Below are 20,428 nucleotides of genomic sequence, written 5' to 3'. Positions count from 1 at the left end.
ATATCGTCTTTTGTTCACAGTCTAGCATGTTATATTGGTATTTTTCCAGAGATTATTATGAAGGGGTTGAAAAATTCAAGTTCAAAATTTTATGGATGATGTTGTTTATTTCCAGAAATGTCATGCTTACTTTGGTACATAAACATTTCAAATGCAATTTGTGGTAGATTTTTTCTAGATAATTATCTGCCTTTTTAAAATAGTTCTTTTGACAACCCCCTTAATTAATTCTGGAAAAGTTCTGATGCTCATTTTTTTGTTCTTTGTACATGCTTCTATTAAACTTTAATTTTAAAAATTGATTGTCTTATTAACATTTACATTTTCTTGCTTTTAAACTCATCTGTTTTAACTGAATAATTTCATTCCTTGAATCAATGCTTTGTCTATAGTTAGTCAGCCTCATTCTGGCAGTTGCTTTTTACATGGTACTGACCAACTTCAAGCCATGCGACAATTGCTGACTGATTTATTTGGAGGATATGCTAGCAAACCTGCTTACCTAAAAAAAATCTAAAAATCGGAAATCATATCTATGTTAATAAAAACATAATTGAATATTGTCAATGAATATGGAAACTTAGGAATGTAGAAAAAGGTGCTGTTGCGCATCGCCTTGCAGTTTTCCACATCATCTTCAATATTGTAAATTTAAGTGGTATATTTTACAGGGAAATACATGTGGAGTGTGCTAGCTAAGTACTGGATATTTGTATGTGCTGTAATGATGTTACTGATCTCCATACAGGAAGTGGTTATTTATAGAATCATTTATATGATCCTTTTCCTCTTCTTTGTACTGACCTTCCAGGTAAGATTATCTCCCTTTCTAGACAAGATGACAGATTTGAAAGCATGTGTTGATTTTATATTATATACTTTTTAAGGAGGATAGGGAGGTTTCGGATTGTTTTGGGGAAAAGATACATGAAGTGCAATTAAAACACTATGGTACTAACTTGATATCTAAATCTTTTATTAAAGTTTATCACTTCTATTGACATACACAAAATATAGTACATTAATTATAACATTCTTAACATCCTGTCTATGAAAATTTCCAGAAATTTATCAATGAAATATTTGCCCAGATATTCAAGTAACAAAGTGGTGTATTTTTATCAAAAAAATTATAAAACTTGTGCAAGGTGCAAGAATCTATCATTTCTCAAATTAAATGATGAATTGGGTCTGCATTCAGATATAGATCCCTTGTAAAAATGATTTATGCATAATCAGAAGTTAAATTTATTGTAAAAATTTTGCTTAAACTCTTGGAAAAACATGTCTACTAAGTACTTATTTGGTCAAGATAGTAAAAATGTAAATCAAAATTTAGTATAATGTATAACATACATTTAACAGAGTCATTTAGTATCTATTTTAACCAGAATATTTTTAAACAATGATTTTCTTTATACAGTTGAGTTACAGGCTATGGCGGCTCACCATGTTTTTATTCTGGTGGATAGTAATCATCTATTCTATGGCTGTTTTGATTATCTTGTATACCTATCAGTTCAGTGACTTTCCAATGTACTGGAAAAATGGAACACATCTGTCAGATGAAGTGTGAGTTATATTTAGGAAAAAAAAAAGGATAAGCAAAACCCTGCTATTTTACTATGACAGTTTAAGTATGCAAGCATAATATTTTCAGATTTATTTTTGCCTAAGACATGAGACAATTATAAAAAATTTAATCAAATGGTATATCTTTTTATGGTATTGAATACTGATATATTTAGGGAATTCTTTTATTAAATTTAGAATCTCATGTACCAGGAATAAACATTTGAAGGATTCCATCTTTTTAGCTCACCTGGCCCGAAGGGCCAAGTGAGCTATTCCCATCACTTTGCGTCCGGCGTCCGTCGTCGTCGTCCGTCGTCGTCCGTCGTCGTTAACTTTTACAAAAATCTTCTCCTCTGAAACTACTGGGCCAAATCAAACCAAACTTGGCCACAATCATCATTGGGGTATCTAGTTTAAAAAATGTGTGGCGTGACCCGGTCAACCAACCAAGATGGCCGCCACGGCTAAAAATAGAACATAGGGGTAAAATGCAGTTTTTGGCTTATAACTCAAAAACCAAAGCATTTAGAGCAAATCTGACATGGGGTAAAAATGTTTATCAGGTCAAGATCTATCTGCCCTGAAATTTTCAGATGAATCGGTCAATCGGTTGTTGGGTTGCTGCCCCTGAATTGGTAATTTTGAGGAAATTTTGCTGTTTTTGGTTATTATCTTGAATATTATTATAGATAGAGGTAAACTGTAAACAGCAATAATGTTCAGCAAAGTAAGATCTACAAATAAGTCAACATGACCAAAATGGTCAGTTGACCCGTTTAGGAGTTATTGCCCTTTATAGTCAATTTTTAACCATTTTTCGTAAATTAAAGTAATCTTTTACAAAAATCTTCTCCTCTGAAACTACTGGGCCAAATTAATCCAAACTTGGCCACAATCATCTTTGGGGTATCTAGTTTAAAAAATGTGTGGCATGACCTGGTCAACCAACCAAGATGGCCGCCACCGCTAAAAATAGAACATAGGGGTAAAATGCAGTTTTTGGCTTATAACTCAAAAACCAAAGCATTTTGAGGAAATCTGACATGGAATAAAAATGTTTATCAGGTCAAGATCTATCTGCCCTGAAATTTTCAGATGAATCGGTCAATCGGTTGTTGGGTTGCTGCCCCTGAGTTGGTAATTTTGAGGAAATTTTGCTGTTTTTGGTTATTATCTTGAATATTATTATAGATAGAGATAAATTGTAAACAGCAATAATGTTCAGCAAAGTAAGATCTACAAATAAGTCAACATGACCAAAATGGTCAGTTGACCCCTTAAGGAGTTATTGCCCTTTATAGTCAATTTTTAACAATTTTCATTAATTTGGTAAATTTATGTAAATTTTTACCAAATATAGTTCTCTGTTACTAATGGGCAAAGTTCATTATAGATATAATTGTAAGAAGCAAAATCGTTCAGTAAAGAAAGAACTTCAAACACATCACCATCACCAAAATACAATTTTGTCATGAATCCATTTGTGTCCTTTGTTTAATATGCACATAGACCAAGGTGAGCGACACAGGCTCTTTAGAGCCTCTAGTTTATGTTTGCAGGCTGAAAGATATAGGATTAGAACAGTTTAACACAGCCACTCTGTTTGTAAAGCTGCTGACACCAACAAGTTTTCTGATTGTGATCATATTGCAGGTCCATTATTTCCACAAGGAATTCCTTACAATCAGTGACTTAAACAGATATTCGTAAGTCAGTTGTTATCTTAAATGACATAAAATTGAAAGTCCAGTGGGAAAATGTAGATGTAAAATTTTCCTAAATTGACACTTATCTTATCAAACTTTTATTTTAGGCTTGGGCTGTTTTCTGCTCTTTGGTATGTTTTTTGTCTTTTTGACACATTCCCCTTTTCTATTCTCTAGTCTAGAGACAATTGGTTATTTTATTGGTTTTACATCAACGTGAAGGTTTTGAAACAAAATTGGTTCGAAATACATTGTTTTGAACCTTACTGACAAAGCAACAAGGTTTTTGCATAGGCTTAAACAAATATTTTCTAGAAAGATCTTGATTTTGAAATTTCATCTCTTTAATTTACTTAATTTGTTGATTAAAATTCATAATGAAACATAAGTGATTTGACCATAATAACAATATCACAATTGGAATAACAATAAAAGAAACTACCAAACATTCTTTGTAAGTTACCAATGCCATGCTAACAATCATTTATTTGAAATAGTATATGACATATTGCTTCAATTTTTTTGACAAAATGACTGTCTTTATTGTAGGAAAGATTCAGAAGAAGTAGACACTCAACCTCCTGGTCCAGCAATCTCTGAAACAGAAGGAGGTACTACAACTGATACAGACCATGTGGTCATTACCAAGACAAAAAGTAAGTTATAATCTACTCTGACAACAGTGGCAGATACAGAAATTTTCATAAAGGGGGGTCCACTGTCTGCCCTAAGAGGGGGCCTGTTCCAGTCATGCTTCTGTGATTTCCTATATAATCATCTAAATTATTTCTACAAAAGGGGGAGGGTGGGTCCCTTGGATCTGCCTATGGACAATGATATGTGATCCGTCAAAAGTTCTCAAAACAGGGTATCATCAGGGCTCATCTTGTTCAATTCAAATTTGGTGATAGCACATGGGAATCTGGTAAAAACTAGCCCATGATTAGTATTGAATTCTTCAGTTTTGGGAAAATTGATACCTTTCAAATGATAGTATTTAGGAGTGGCTGAGTATCTCCTAGTTAAACTAATGTTCCACTAAATTGTCAACACTGAAGATGTGATTTCGAATCCTGCACATGAAGGGTGAGTTTTACTCCAATCTTAATTGATGAGTATTTCCTGTTTTTCTTCTGAAGGTCAATAGTACCTTCCTGCTTCTTCCGCCAATTAAAACTGACTGCCACAAAATTCCCAATAGTGCTGGAACACCAAATTTCAATCATTAATAATTTGAAGACTTTTACCTGACAAGCACTGATATTTAATTTCCAATATCTTCTGATTTTAGGATGGAGAAGGAAGCTAACAGAATGCTGGAACAAACTATGGCAGTTGTGTAGTGATTGGTGGAAGATATTGTCTGAAATTTTCTGGAGACTGATGGAGATTCACATCTTTAAAATTGTGGTCTTTGTCATCATTATGGTGGCAGTTCATGAGGTTAGTGACAGTACACAAAATGTTCAAAGATTCGTTATTATTTGTGGAATACAATTTTTATGCCCCACCTACGTTATGCCCCACCTACGATAGTAGAGGGGCATTATGTTTTCTGGTCTGTGCGTCCGTTCGTTCGTCCGTCCGTCTGTCCCGCTTCAGGTTAAAGTTTTTGGTCAAGGTAGTTTTTGATGAAGTTTAAGTCCAATCGACTTCAAACTTAGTACACATTCCCCTATGATATGATCTTTCTAATTTTAATGCCAAATTAGAGTTTTTACCCCAATTTCAGGGTCCACTGAACATGGAAAATGATAGTGCGAGTGGGGCATTCGTGTACTGAGGACACATTCTTGTTTTTAAATTTTGTAGGAACAAATAAAGCACTGATTGAAATATTCACAGAATTACATTTTTTTTATATTCATAGGCCTGTATTGCTTACATTCACTCTATTTGAAATTTGGTGGATAGTTGTCTCATTGGCATTCATACCTCATCTCCTTATTTTCATTTTGTATGCAGAATTTTGTAAAACCAAGAAATCAAATATTTAAGAAACTATTATCGTGTGATGTGTTTTCGTACTAATAACAATTTTCATTTCTTACGGTTTTCACTGTTAAGTTTTTATTCATTTGTGTACTCAAATTTTACAAGCTTGTTCTGTCTAATGATTTTAGGTATTTTGCTTTTTTTATCAAGGCTCACGACGATTTTTTACTGTTTCCGATTATTTTGCGATTTTCGTATGTCAAAAAAACAGCGTTATATGTTTTCGTATGAAGTAAAAATTTGATCTGTACAGGCAATGACTATAATATCCGGAAATGAGTATTTTCTAAAGTTGTGGTTCTGGTACTTAATTGAATCATAAAAAAAGTTTTTTAATTCTTTTCAGTTCTAAAACTAACTTGTGAAATGTTTTTTGTTGATGTTTCATGTGCTGAAATTTAAACATTGTGATATTTTTTCAAGTTGGCACTCACTTTTTACAAAAGACATTACTGTTTTGAATGTAAAATGCAGTTTTCATATTTTGTGATTCAATGTAAAAAGCTAAGACTGTTCTCATCTTTATGTATTAAGGATGTATATAAAAAAAATTGTCAATAGAATATTGAAGGAATGGAGTTTGAACAACCATTTTATATAAGAACCCTGTTAATTTTAACTCACTGGTTTGTACTATAAACGACAAAAAAAGAACATGACATTCACATGTCTTGAAGATCCGATGTCTGACAGGCAAATGACATATCTGTACTTCATGTAACCCTTCAGAATTTTTGTCAACAACTATTCTCGTGAGTCATATTTTTGGCATTAAATAAAAATAGCTTATCTGGTCAGTTTTATTAAATTTTTTCTACTGTCTTTTAAAGCGACTTTGAATATGTTTTAAATTTGTCAAGTTGTAGTGTTGTTGTTTCAAATATAGGAACCGAAAAACCCGCCATAATATACACGTGTGCAATCAAAACCTATGAAATAGGGATGATACGAAAACATGTGACATACAAAAAACAAATGACACGACGATATGATTTTTTCCTAAATCTAGGAAGATTGGTACCCATGAAAATAAAAGAATCCATTTTTATTTCCAAATTAACTTTTCATTTTTATTTGAAATACACATTTATTCTAAAACCAGTTGTTGGCATGATTCAGGCATTGGTGTTTAATCTTTAGTTTTCTATGTTGTGTCATGTGTACTATTATTTATCTGTTTGTCTTTTTCATTTTTTGCCATGGCGTTGTCAGTTTATTTCCGATCTACGAGTTTGACTGTCCCTCTGGTATCTTTGGCCCCTCTTTTAATCAATTCATGTAATATATACAAAGACAACACAATGACATTCCATAAAAAAAGTCTTTGTAATTCATTAGTTTCAGATAGAAATGATAGGATGTTTGCATTTACACATCAAATGGTTGTTATTGGATTGGTCCATATAGTTATGTTAAACCAAGACAAGATTAAAAGTTGTAATTTGCTTCTGTTCTAATAATCAATCACATGTCTTTGAAGGAAAAAAATTGCACAAAGTTATATATTGGGAAAGTCTTTGTTCAAATTCTACCCAACAAAAGGACTTTGTTAAATTTATTAGAATTAAAGTAAATTCAATTGCCAAATCATAGGCAGATCCAGGGGGTAGTGGTGAGGGGGAATTTGGTTGATTACATAGGGATTCACTGAATCATGACTGGAGCAGGCCCCCTCTTAAGGCAGTCAGTGCCCCCCTCCACCCCTTCTTATAACATTACCATCGAGAAAAGTCTACAGTGTATACTGATGTCTTATGGTGGGTTTCAATAGCATGACATGCAATGTATAAGTGACTATTGCCACTAATACATATAGCATCAGGACTTTCAGTGATCAACTGGTTAGTAAAAAAGGCTATGATTACCTGACCCTCATTGTTAAGTATATGTAAAGACTTATTGTCCTTATCTAATACTACAAAGTTATCTAAGGCTGTGCTAACTATATCACATGGTTTAAATTCACTCCCTTGAACTTTCAAATAAGAATTCCCTTTGTAAACAGTGTCAGTGTTGCTGTCTTGACTTATTACATGAACGTGTCCATAGCCACTTTTACAAGTTATATCTACAATGGCAATGCTATTTTTATGATTACTTGTGATACAGGTCACTTTTGTAAACAGTGGTTTCTTATTTATATTGTCAAACTGGTATTCTTTCTTTACTTCTGCCGTCTGATTCAGGACAACAAGTTTTGGTGCCTCATGGGAAATACCTGCTACTAGAATGTCATTATTTTGTGATACATGCAAAGCTGTTATAGCAATTGAAGAAATGTCAAAACCTGTTGGTAAAATTTGTTTGGTATCCTTGCAAAAAAGTTTTAGTTTTGGAGAACCATTAGCCAGCAGAATATCTCCAGAAGAATTTACTGCCATGCAGTAGCTTCCAGGTTTAATGGTGGATATAATAGATACAGGTTTCGTTGTTATTTCAAGGTTTAGAATTTTTTGTAAGTCATAAACCAGCAAGGTACCATCAGGAAGTGCCATCATTTTGAAATTTTTCAAATCTGAGAGAAAATCAGAATTTATGAGAAGTGGTTTAACCTTATGGTTTAGGTTTGGTTTCACATTACTTTCTTCAATTGATCCAAACACTTTAGGAAGGTATTTTATTTCTCCCCTGATGAATGTCAAAGGACAGTCAAAGTTATTTATTAATTTAACTTTTGGTACTGATATATTTTCCAAATCTTTTGATGCAGCAAATATTTCTAGGATATCTTTTGACTGAAAAATCTCATTGACCTTTTTCTTTTGTTCCATAAGTCTGTCTCTTGTTCTTTCTATTTGTTTGCTTTCTGCTTCAAAAGATAGGAAAAGACTGCTGGACGTTTGTCTTAGGTCAGTCAAAAGTTTGTCCTTATATGTTTTAATGGCTTTTAGCAATTCCATTTCTTGACTTTCAATTTCTTTGGTTGACCTTGCATAATATTTTGGCCCTACCGACTTGGCTACATTAAGTTTTTCTTGATTAATGCTGGAATTGTTAAACTGTTTGTCAATTGTTTTATCAACATCTTTTAGTTTGTCAACTATTTTATAATAACCTTCTTTAACTTCTATCAAATCATGCACTTTATGGCTCTTGGTATAGCAAGTGGGACAAACAATTTCGTGACAGGTATTACAAAAAAGACAGCAGTTTTGATTTGAATGCAGTTTACATTTCAGATTTGTAAAAACCAGTTCTGCTTCTTTATCATCTTCATCTTTCCCAATGTCCTTTATATTAATGACATCATGATTACTAGCAGATGGAAATTTAGGATGAACTTTGTCCTTACATCTTTGGCACATCAACAGATTGCATTCTCTACATTTCCACTTTATTTTAGGTTCTATTTCACAAAGTTGGCATAGTGCTGTAGTTTGCACTATACTTTCAGTTGAAAATGCCATCAATCTAAAACAGTTAAAAATATCATTTGGTTTTATTATAAATGCAATAATTTTGAATGCCTTATTCTATAATGTTTGTGTTATCTTCACATTTCTTGACTGGTGTATTACCAAAATCTCTCAACAGTTGAATTATAATCAATTAAAAAGCCTCTCGCTTTAAATATTATAATTTAATTGTTTTGAGTGAAGAAATATCATAACATAGGAATCAGCACCAAAACACCAAGTAGAAAATGTTTATCGGTTCTGTATTTCTGTATTTATTAGTACATTAATGTTTACATTGCGAGTTTATCAACAGATGCAGAACTTATCTTCAATATTTTAAATTTTCAAAATTAGACAATTTCTCGTCATGAACTACCACAATACACCTTTTTACTCTACATGAAAGTAGGGATAATGTATTGAGATTAATTGCTTTTAAGAGTTGATGAAACTCAACATTTATCTTCTTCCATACAAATTATTCAACATAAGGATAAGATGTTTCTTGTTCACGAATTTGACCGAAATTCTTATTCTATTAATAACATACTTAATGGTTTACTTTTTAAACTGTGACTTGAATGGAGAGTTGTCTCATTGTCACTCATACTCCTACATTTCTTTTATCTTACCTCCTATACATTTGTAGGAATATGATTGGTTAAAAGCGTCCTCGTGGAGACGGTGTGTATTTGATATTAGGTTAGTAGGGAGGCGGGGCTTATTTCATACACGGTTAGTAGTGGTGTTACGTCCCTTTATACTCCATATTAGGTAAAAGGGAGGCGGGGCTTATTTCATACACGGTTAGTAGTGGTGTTACTTCCCTTTATAAAAACAAAACGGTACTGAGCAAAAATCTAAAAGGTTTCAACAGACGAAGAAATTGATGATTAAGATGGAAATCAATTCATAAAACACATTTAAACCTTACAAGTTGTTATTGTTGGCATCTGTTTTTGTAGGATCAATAGAAGTAGCTAGTTTCATAATGCTAACAGTATCAAAGTCTTGCTCATTTTGATAGGTCATTAGTCTAAAGGACAAGGTATGATAAGGGCCGTTTCTGGCCCCCCTTTTTCCAGAATTTTTAAACTTTGAAGTTGAAACCCATCACTCCTGTGTAATGAACTGCAGTATCTGATCGTCCATGTAGAACCTTATTTTAAGGTGTTATGTACTCAAATATGTTCAAACTGAGACCTTGAAAAGCCCTAAACGACGAAAAGTGTAAAAAAATCTACAATTTCGTCATGTTCGGAGACAAAATTTGACATCCGCGCCAACGTAGACCATCTTGAAATTTTCAACCATCAACTGTACTCTTATGTATCTTTCACATAATAAAATATCATGGTGGTCTACGTTGGCGCTCATGTCTTAAAATTTGAAAAATAATCCGATTGTTTACATATTTTGACAAGTCATTATAATACGTCACAGTGAACGGCACTGGTACGAAATCATTCCGGGATCCATAATTGATCAGAATATCACGTACGGATTGTTTTATGGCGTATCCAGTCATCAAGACATTGTCACTCTCTTAAAGAAATATGTTGTACGTGAAATTAGACCCATAATGATCAAAATAGTCTAACACTGTGCTGCCAAATACAGAGTTGTGTCCCTTGAAATATGGTGAATCCATTTTTATTCATTATAATTTTCAAATATTCAACGAATTCTTACTAATGAATTTTATAATAAATTCTCAATATATTCAAACTCTTTTTGTAGTCTGAGGAAAATCATTTCATCAAAACGTATAACGTGACGGTACCCAAATTGCACCTATTTTGACAGTTTTTTCATCTACATTTTTTTATGATAAAGACAAAAATGTCCATTCTGTGTTTATTTTGTAGCCGTATCCTTTTTTATTATAAAGGTACACCAATTTGATTTTTATTCCATATGGAATCATAGAAAAATTGGTCTAAACTGACCTCCAAACCATCAATGATTCTGAAATGAGGAGTACCCAAATTGCATCCATGCCTAAATTCACATCGTCAAAAGTTTAATAACAGAGCTTTTGTTTAATTTCTTCAAATATTTTGAACAATTGGATATTAGTCCATGCTTACTCTTCATTATTTTTTAAATGGATACTTGTAAAATATTGTATTTGCTCATTTTAAAAAGATGACGTTTTGATGACGTCGCATGGCGACGTTTCAGTACATTTTGCTTTTTCAGTAAATACTTCATCTGTTGATAAATACTGTGAACGTTTTGTGCATATTTAAATAGTTTTACCTATATTGAAAGATGTGCTTAGTATCAAATCATAAAAATACAAATTGTTTAGTCTCTATGAAATCTTGTAAGATTTTCGCTGCTACTTTTGCTAAATAGGTGCAATTTGGGTACCGTTACGTTATATTTTGCACTTTGAAGTTTTCTATTTAACCATCTACAGAAAAATAGTTAACTTGTTTGTTAGATGAACCATAAAGTCATTGTTAGGTCAGGTTATCTACCCCTCCTTAAGAATAAACTAGTCCAGCAGATTACCAATCTATCTGTATGATGGTCTGTGCTACTTCAAATTCGAAAGGAGGGTAGTAAACCTTACATAATATTGACTTTACGGTTCAGCTAACAAGCAAGCTTACCAAAGGTTTTACCTTTGGCTTCACACTCAATGAAATCGGCTGTAAATCTTGAAAGTTGAAACCTTCTGGCTGGACATTCAGTCCTGCAAGTGAAGACATTCAGAATGAAAATAATAAATAGATCAACATTGAAAGGAGAAATCAAGGTTGAAAACGAGTGCACCTGCACGAGCGGGAATCTAACTCACAACATCAGTGTTTACTGGCTAGTGATTACAGAAGTAACTTCTTAGACCTTTCGGCCACCGAGACCCTTTAATAAAGTATGTCTACGTTTCTAATCAAATTCGAATGTTTTGGGGTTTCATGAAATACTACTTACCAACAACTGTTTCATTAAAAAAAAAGCATAACATTTTGGATAAGACTAGGAGATGTGGTATGATTGCACATGAAACTATACACCGGCGATCAATGTGCTAATTTCAGGATATATATCGTAGAAATAAAGAATTTTTAGAGAAGCTTGAAGATGTTCATGCCTCTTTCGTCTACATATCTTAATGAGTTTTTAACATCTTAAACCCTGACCTCGTCGAAAACTTTGAACTTTGTTTTCAGCATTTCAGTCTTTAAAATATAGTGTTAAGTGTTAAAAAGTTCACAGTGTACGATTCTTTAAGTGACAAACAATGACATCGTACAGGCTATGCATATTTGCTATACATACTGTATAGATCTGATACTGAATCTTTAATAGTAGTTTTAATCCATTTGCGTTTTTTAATGTACCGGTAATCATCATGTAATTGTGAAATGCTATATTCATAACTTCAACTATTATTTATGAATTATAAGTGTGCCACTTCTTATATAACTTAAAGTTTTTATGCTCCAGTTATGGGCATTATGTTTTCTGGTCTATGCGTCCGTCTGTTCGTTCGTTTGAATCCGTCCGCCCGTCCGTTCGTCCATCTGTCCCGCTTCATGTTAAAGTTTTTGGTCGAGGTAGTTTTTGATGAAGTTGAAGTTCCATCAACTTGAAATTTAGTACACATGTTCCCTATGAGATAATATTTCTAATTCTAATGCCAAATTAGAGACCAGTGTTGCCCAATTTTCACGGTATACTATACTGGGGACACATTCTTGTTTATTTTACCTATTAACTTGTTAATGTTTATACTTACTAATTATTATGTGACAATATGATTTGTATTTATCCTTTTTTTTTTAAACCGACCATTTCCTTGATAGCTATCTTACATTTAATACTAAAATTGAGAATGAAATGGGGAATGTGTCAAAGAGACAACAACCCAACCAAAGAGCAGACAGCAACCGAAGGCCACCAATGGGTCTTCAATGCTGCGAGAAATTTCCGCACCCTGAGGCATATTTCAGCTGGCCCCCAAACAAATATGTATACTAGTTCAGTAATAATTGAAGTCATACTAAACTCTGAATTATACACAAGAAACTTAAAAAAAACTTAAAAATCACACAACACTAACAAAGGTCAGAGGCTCCTGACTTGGTACATGCGCAAAAATGCGGCGGGGTTAAACATTTTTTTTTAGATCTCAACCCTGTTTTTGGTAACAGCAGACGATTAAATATTTACATCAGCAAGATATAATAATGATGCCAAAAACCTACTTCGGTTTACAAAAAAAAAAAAAACATTATTGAACTGTTGCTAAGCACTATTTCGGTTGCTAATCTTTTTATCAGCATGCTAAACAATTGACTTGCTTTCAGTTCTTACTGCTAGTTATTCATGCATGTATTAACCAATCTTACTAACCTGATTTACTCTAATTTGTACAATTAAAAATTAAATTAAAAAATTTTTGTAGTTCAATTTAATTTCTATCTTTTTCGGCTGTTGCTAAGCAACTTTTAGGTTGCTATGGTCAATTTCATTTTCTTTAAAAAAAAATAATGATGACTCAGACATCATATATATGAAAGAAAAATCATTTACAGTAGCTAAATCTTTAAATATTGCTATGTTTATACCTTATATGGCCAAAATTACAAATTTTGAACCGTTGCTAGGCAAAATATTTGTTGCTAGGTTGTTGCTAAGCATTTTTAAAACTGAAATTGAAGTGACTTTTTATTTGCAAACTCAAGTTAGTGTTAAACAAACAATATTATTTTGAATTATGCTATTGTGTAATGAGAAAGCAATGCAGATGTGATAATTTGGCTATTTATTTAAACCGTTGCTAGGCAACCTTCCTTTCACCGGAACATAAAAAAATCATAGTTTTGAATATTTTCTATACTAAGGCTATCAATCATGTATATATAAACTTATTTGGGAAGGGGGCCAAAAACGCCTCTTATCATACCTTGTCCTTTCACATGTAAAGATAGTCAGTAAGATAAATTCGTTACATAGTGTGCTAGTGACTTAATAAGGTATATATGGGGTCAGTAAATTTCATATAGGGACTCGAGCTTCGCTCTCACCCCATATGGAATTTACTGACCCCATATATACCGTATTAAGTCACTAGCACACTATGTAACTAATAATATATAATTAAGCATATATATTCAAATTATAAAAAAGCCCAATAGAAACAATTAACAATGCATTGACTCATTTTAATGTGTCAGCATTTTGTGGGTAGTTTAGACTATAGGCCATCTAATTATTCATTGGGATGACTTACTGATCATGTTATTTTTAAATACGTTACAGTGACTTGACTGTTAGTGTTGCTATCCGCCAATTGCAACTCATTCAAAATTTTGACCAAATTGCAATTTGTTTTATAAAATCAAATTGTTCAACTGGTCAGAATATTGAACAAATTGTTCAGTCAAAATGTGAAAGTGCAAGGTGATAAAATAAAATATACTTACAATCCTATAAGACTTTAACTCCACATTAATGATGTTATTACTAAATTTGTCTATCAATCTGTATAGTTATATTATAGCCATTACCATACTAAAGGTAAAATGTTTTATTTTGAATTGCTATAAAAATGTCCAAACTAAACTTTTATATAGTTTTTCTTTCGAACAGGATTTTATATTTATAAGAATCATATATTATTTAAAATAATACATCATATATTCAGTAAAATATGTGTGAAATAACAATATGCTATTGATCAGTTTCCTTTGGGAGATAACCTAAAATACTATTCTTTTGAAGAAAGACTTTTTGAAACCAAAAAAAGATTATCTCCCCTTCCTACAAACATATTGCAATTTCACAAATATTTAACTGAACATGAAATGTTTTTATTCACATAATGTGTGATTCTTATGAATATAGAATACTTTTCGAAAGAAAAACTATATAAAGGCTTAGTTTGGACATTTTTATAGCAATTAAAAATAAAACAGTTCACCTTTAGTATGGTAATGGCTATAATATAACTATACAGATTGATAGACTGATTTAGTAATACCATCATTAAAGTGGAGTTAAAGTCTTATAGGATTGTAAGTATGTTTTATTTTATCACCTTGCACTTTCAGGACTTGACTGTGGTTTTCTACAGCAGTTGGTTCAAATTTCTGACCAATTGAACAATTTGATTTAATAAAACAAATTGCAATTTGGTCAAAATTTTGAATGAATTGCAATTGGTGGATAGCAACACTTACAGTCAAGTCACTGTAATATAAATAGAAAAAAAGAAGACATGCATTACCATATGAAGTTTACTGGGCTATTGGGATGCACACATTCCGGTTAGATGTATATAAACAAGAACATACTTCTTTTATCTGTCTTATTGTCACTATCGTATAATACGTTGTTTCATGGTTACAATTATTCTGGAAGTATGAATGAACTTATTATGTATAAAATTATGATGTATCATCTTATGTATAACCCTCTAGTCACAAAAAAGATATTCTTCATGACTAAAATTAAAATTAAATACAAATGAATGCTAGACTTTCAACATGATTTTATACGATATTAATTGTAGTTGAACAATAACTATCAGAATCAGATATGTTTCTTATTCATTCAACAGTTCACTGGACACATTATATCTAAAATAAGTAAGTTAATTCCACTTCAAGGTGAACTACAGTTAATAAGGGGGGGGGGGGGGGGGGGGGGTTACACCAAAAGAATATAAGTTTTGTTGCAAACATTAATAAAATCAGAATAAAAGAAATAATATCTTCCTTTGAGCATTCAGTTTTTCAGGTCCAATTTTCATTTAAATAAGCTTAAATATCCTCTTTCAATTTAATATTTCAACGCATTTGAATAAAAAAAAATCTTGAAACAGGTAAGACAATGATTTACACACATATAACATAAAAAAATAGACCTAGAAAAATCTTCAATACCTTTAAAAATAATTGCGCAGTAGTTACAAATAATGACTTTTGCTACAACAAAATTACCTTTATAATTCAGAAATTATAACTGCATCATATTTAATCCATAATATCCTTTCATAAAATTCTCCAAAATCCTGCTTGTCATCAGGAAGACCCTATTGCTTTTATAACCTTGAATAATTGTGCACACTTTTATTTTTTGTGAGTGATTTACCTGTTCAGAAAAATAAGTATTGATTTACCTCTTTAGAAATTCTGTTTCACTTCAGCCCCCATATACCAATGTAAAAATGCAATTTAAGAATTGAACAAATTGCTCTAAAACGTTGATTTTGGAAGAGAAATTTCAAAAGGATTGATAAAATAAAATAAAGGTAATTTAAATAAATAGTCTATAGATAATTTAGACAAAAACCTCCTGTCCATGCAGTTATATCATTGAAAAAAAAATTATGGTTGTATTAAGTATTTCTATTTAATCTATACATCTATAGAACTATATAACTGCAGATCAAATGCACAGTTTAAATAATAAACAAACACTATACATGCACAATGTCACTGGTTTTATTTTTCTACTGGAACACATCCATAATATCTTAGGTCTGTAAATTCTTTAAAGTACCTATGCCTTATTTTTAGCCTGGATTTTTAGTATTTGTATTGCAATGATTTCAAAATCTTTGCATTTGGAATTGTCTTTGCTTTCTTACTACAATAAACTTATTACAAACTTAATATAATTTTTAGCTCACCTGACCCAATAGGCCAAGTGAGCTTTTCTCATCACTTGGTATCAGTTTTCTGTTGTCATCAGTCATCACTCTGTTAATTTTTACAAAAATCTTGTCCTCTGAAGCTGCGGACCAAATTAATTAAACTTAGCCACAATCATCTTTGGGTTATGTAGTTTAAAAATGAGTCTGATGACCCTGTCTTGGAATCAAGATGGCTGACATGGCCAAAAATAGAACATAGCGGTAAAATGCAAGTTTTGTCCATTTATTTGAATACTATTATAAACACGGAAAATCTGGCAAGGGCAAAAATTATCAGAATGATGAGCTCTACAAATTGTTCAAGTACATCAAAACTGTCCAACAACTTCATATAAAAGTTATGCCCTTGACAAAAAGCGATATTGTCTGTTATCTTGAAAACTGTAATTGATCGAAAGAAACTGTATATTAGATCAACAATTCAACACCATCCTAGAGTTATTGCCTTTTAGCAACAATTTAAATAATTATAATAGAAAAGAAACTTCATATGCAAAAATGATCAACAAGACTCAAGTTATTGTCCTTTAAAGATGATTTTTATGCCCCACCTACGATACCACCTACGATAGTAGAGGGGCATTATGTTTTCTGGTCTGTGCGTCCGTTCGCTTGTCTGTCTGTCCCGCTTCAGGTTAAAGTTTTTGGTCAAGGTAGCTTTTGATGAAGTTGAAGTCCAATCAACTTGAAACTTAGTATACATGTGCCCTATGATATGATCTTTCTAATTGTAATGCCAAATTAGAGTTTTGACCCCAAATTTATGGTTCACTGAACATAGAAAATGATAGTGCAAATTTCAGGTTAAAGTTTTTGGTCAAGGTAGTTTTTGATGAAGTAGAAGTCCAATCAACTTGAAACTTAGTATACATGTTCCCTTTGATAAGATTATTCTAATTTTAATGCCAAATTAGAAAATTTGTTCCTATTTCACGGTCCACTATACATAGAAAATGACAGTGCCAGTGGGGCATCCATGTACTGTGGACACATTCTTGTTACCATTAAATTTTTGCATTTTGCCTTATATGACAAAAATCATTATAGACAAATAAACACTTAAATACTAGTATCACTAAAATGATCAGTAAGGATCTACTAACAATTAAAATTTTGAGGTTAGTTAAAGTTAGTTTTTATAATGTGATTGCCCTTAAATGAGGATTTTTTAACCCTTTTTTGTGTTTTGAGCTAAAACTAAAGAATATAGAGAAACCAAACAAATGAAATGATAGGCAATACTACATCATTTAAACAGAGATTTTTGTCATGAGTTCTATTCTTTTTTACAGTGTTGGAGGGTTTCCTTCGTTGAATATGCACATATATCGAGGTTAAAAACCCAGGCTCTTTAGAGCCTCTAGTTTTAATTAATTATCCAAAACTAATAGTAATATTAAGGTGGAAGAAAACAGACTTGTACTTAATAAGGTACTTTAGTGTTACAAAGACAAAACAACTGGGTCAACATCTGTAATTAATTCTCCATAGGCGTAAATGGTAACGTTTTCCTCAATTGCTCAGTCAATATCGTTTACTTCAATATGTATGGTGGCTCATATCGAAGCTGATACATTTATACATGTCTGGTTAAATTTTCCGGGTGGCAAGTGAGATTACTTTTTTCACAAATTGCGGGACCCTGGAAGAAAAATATCACTCTCCTCATGAAATAATCCCAAAATTCTGATCATAAAATTCAATAAAAAATTTGTCCTCTCTAATAATTTATTTAAGGTCAAATCTACATATTTCTTTTCTCATCACATCAGCTCTATAAAACAGTTCTTATTGTTCATTTATATTCATTTTTAAAATCGCAGTATCCACAATTGTATGGCGGACTAATATTTTTTTTAATTACGTCAGCCAAGTTCCTCATCTCATGGTCCATTAGGGATCTTGACCCAACTACTGGGAGAATTCTAGGTTCTCTTTTAGAGGGGGATTTACAAAAAGTAACAGGTAACAACAATTGGAAAACAGCATGTGACATAACTATTGATATTGGCTTCAACCCAGAACTTACTTATTATGTGGAAATAATTTTAGGACAAGACCATTGCCCTAATCAGTTATACATAAAGTTGAAATTTTTTGATTCATTGTTTTTATGTCATTTCGACTTACAAATTGGTCGTCGTTATTTTAGTAGTATATATGTTGTGTTTTGTAGACTGTTGATTATATTGGTTGTTTTTTCCTTTTTACAGTGGCATTGTCAGTTTGGCTTTAATTTGGTATCCTTTTGATATCTTTCTAGAATACTCCCCTTCTTTGCAAATGAGATTTTGTAATACTCTTGGCATGCAATCAAACTGTTTAACCCTATTGCTTTCAAAGTTAAGTATAAAGTTATTCCATATTCCTATGTTGTAACAATTTTTATTCTAAACACATTAATTGTCTTTTACAGGTGACTGCTGTGAGTGCTGTATATGTATTTTTCCTGGCAATATTCCTTCCAATCACTGGAGCATGGCCATGTATGGCAGTCATCTGTCAATTCTGGACTGCCATAGTATTGCTGGCAAAGACCATCTACCAGCTAAATCTTGTGGAGAAAGATTACTGGATCACAAACTGTACTGTAAGTTTCCAGTCACAATTTGAGCGGTCATTGCTTTTTGAAACAAACTGGTCATATATTTTAGTGGGATAACTCTTTTTCAGTCTAGTGTGTAGCTCGTACATATATTTACTATACATCCAGGAGTGCATGCATGCATCTATTTATTTTGCCAAAAGTTTATGAAGTAACATATTAATCTATTCAAGTGCAAACATTTTTCAGGTTTTTGGTCAGCTCAATTTATATTTTGAAAAAAAAAGATTAGAAAAAAAAGTTGAATATCCTATCAGCATTCTTAAAGCTAACTTTAGAGGGGGGGGATGTCGTTTCAAAATTGAAGTGCTTTTTATACGACCACAAAAAAATTGCGTCTGAAGACACATTTAGTTTCCAGACAATAACTTTAGTTTTAGTGAATGGATCTCTATAAATGTTTAACAGAAGGATTCAATACCACTAATGGAAGGTTGGGATTGATTTTGTGGGTTGTGGTCCCAATAGTTCAGGAATTAGGGGCCAACAAAGGGCGCACTTAAGCATTTTTCTTGGTTTTCACACAATAACTTAAGTATAAGTTAATAGAAATCTATGAAATTTTAACACAAGGTTAATGACCACCATAGGAAGGTTAGGATTGATTTTTGTAGTTTTGGTTCAAACAGTTAAGGAATAAGGGGCCCTAAAAACACTTTTCTTGGTTTTGGCACCATAACTTTAGTATAAGTTAATAGAAATCTATGAAATTTTAACACATGCTTCATGAATTATGGGCTAAAAAGGGCCCAAATAGGCACTTTTCTTGGTTTTCGCACAATAACTTTATTATAAGTGAATAGAAATCTATGACATTTAAACACAAGGTTAATAACCACAAAAGGAAGTTTGGGATTGATTTTGGGAGTTTTGGTCCCAACAGTTTAGGAATTAGTGGACAAAAAGGTCCAAAATTAAACTTTTTGTTTGATTTTATCAAAAATTGAAATATTGGGGTTCCTTGATATGTCTAATCTAACTGTGTATTTAGAATATTAATATTTGGTCCCGTTTTCAAATTGGTCTACATTAAGGTCCAAAGGGTCCCAAAATTAAATTTAGTCTGATTTTAAAAAAATTGAATTTTGGGGTTATTTGATATTCTGAATCTTAAAGGGGCACTAGCTACAAGATATATAAAAAAATTTAAAGTTTGATTTTTTTTCCGGTTCAATCAATAATGAAAGTGAAATAGTGAAATAACAATTCGCTTTTTGCAGCCAAAAAGGTTCAACTTTGTCAAATTACACTAAGAATCATTGATAATTAGTTATTCACTTGCAAGTGAATGAGTCGACCCCTTTAAATCCGTATTCATGTGAACTTCAATTTAACCCCTAGCTAGAGATTGACAACGCATGCATTGTTCGTGTACTGGTTATTTAAAAAAAAAGAATGTCAACAATGAAAGTGAAACTACGGTAAATCATTTGATTACTAATTCGATGTACATAAAATCATTCTTATACCGTTA

The 20,428-nt window shown here is 32.1% G+C and overlaps 2 protein-coding genes across 33 annotated transcripts in view; one reads left to right on the top strand and one right to left on the bottom strand.

The window, feature by feature from the left end:
• Positions 1-20,428, top strand: part of LOC139523959 (piezo-type mechanosensitive ion channel component 2-like) — a 131,767-nt gene that overhangs the window by 47,937 nt on the left and 63,402 nt on the right. For all 31 annotated transcript variants that reach the window (XM_071318449.1, XM_071318447.1, XM_071318444.1 and 28 more), the window contains 6 exons: positions 672-811; positions 1,424-1,572; positions 3,135-3,281; positions 3,831-3,937; positions 4,573-4,724; positions 18,766-18,939. In XM_071318449.1, the coding sequence (XP_071174550.1) occupies positions 672-811; positions 1,424-1,572; positions 3,135-3,281; positions 3,831-3,937; positions 4,573-4,724; positions 18,766-18,939 (869 nt within the window). The remainder of the gene's footprint in view (positions 1-671; positions 812-1,423; positions 1,573-3,134; positions 3,282-3,830; positions 3,938-4,572; positions 4,725-18,765; positions 18,940-20,428) is intronic.
• LOC139523962 (uncharacterized) lies at positions 6,631-15,788 on the bottom strand. Of its 2 annotated transcripts, none has more exons than XM_071318451.1 (2): positions 15,634-15,788; positions 6,631-8,687 (listed from the first exon to the last, which is right to left on the bottom strand). In XM_071318451.1, exon 2 carries the CDS (start codon positions 8,681-8,683, stop codon positions 6,992-6,994), a length of 1,692 nt encoding a protein of 563 aa, XP_071174552.1. In that variant the 5' UTR covers positions 8,684-8,687; positions 15,634-15,788; the 3' UTR covers positions 6,631-6,991. The 2 variants fall into 2 exon arrangements, with proteins under 2 accessions (XP_071174552.1, XP_071174553.1); XM_071318452.1 differs by lacking the exon at positions 15,634-15,788 and adding an exon at positions 14,919-15,019 and having other exon boundaries at positions 6,882-8,687.

This window comes from Mytilus edulis, chromosome 5 (genome assembly GCF_963676685.1).
Source record: "Mytilus edulis chromosome 5, xbMytEdul2.2, whole genome shotgun sequence".
Classification (NCBI taxonomy): domain Eukaryota; kingdom Metazoa; phylum Mollusca; class Bivalvia; order Mytilida; family Mytilidae; genus Mytilus; species Mytilus edulis.
Note: the sequence above shows the minus strand (reverse complement) of the source record. Positions and strands in the feature narration are given on the sequence as shown.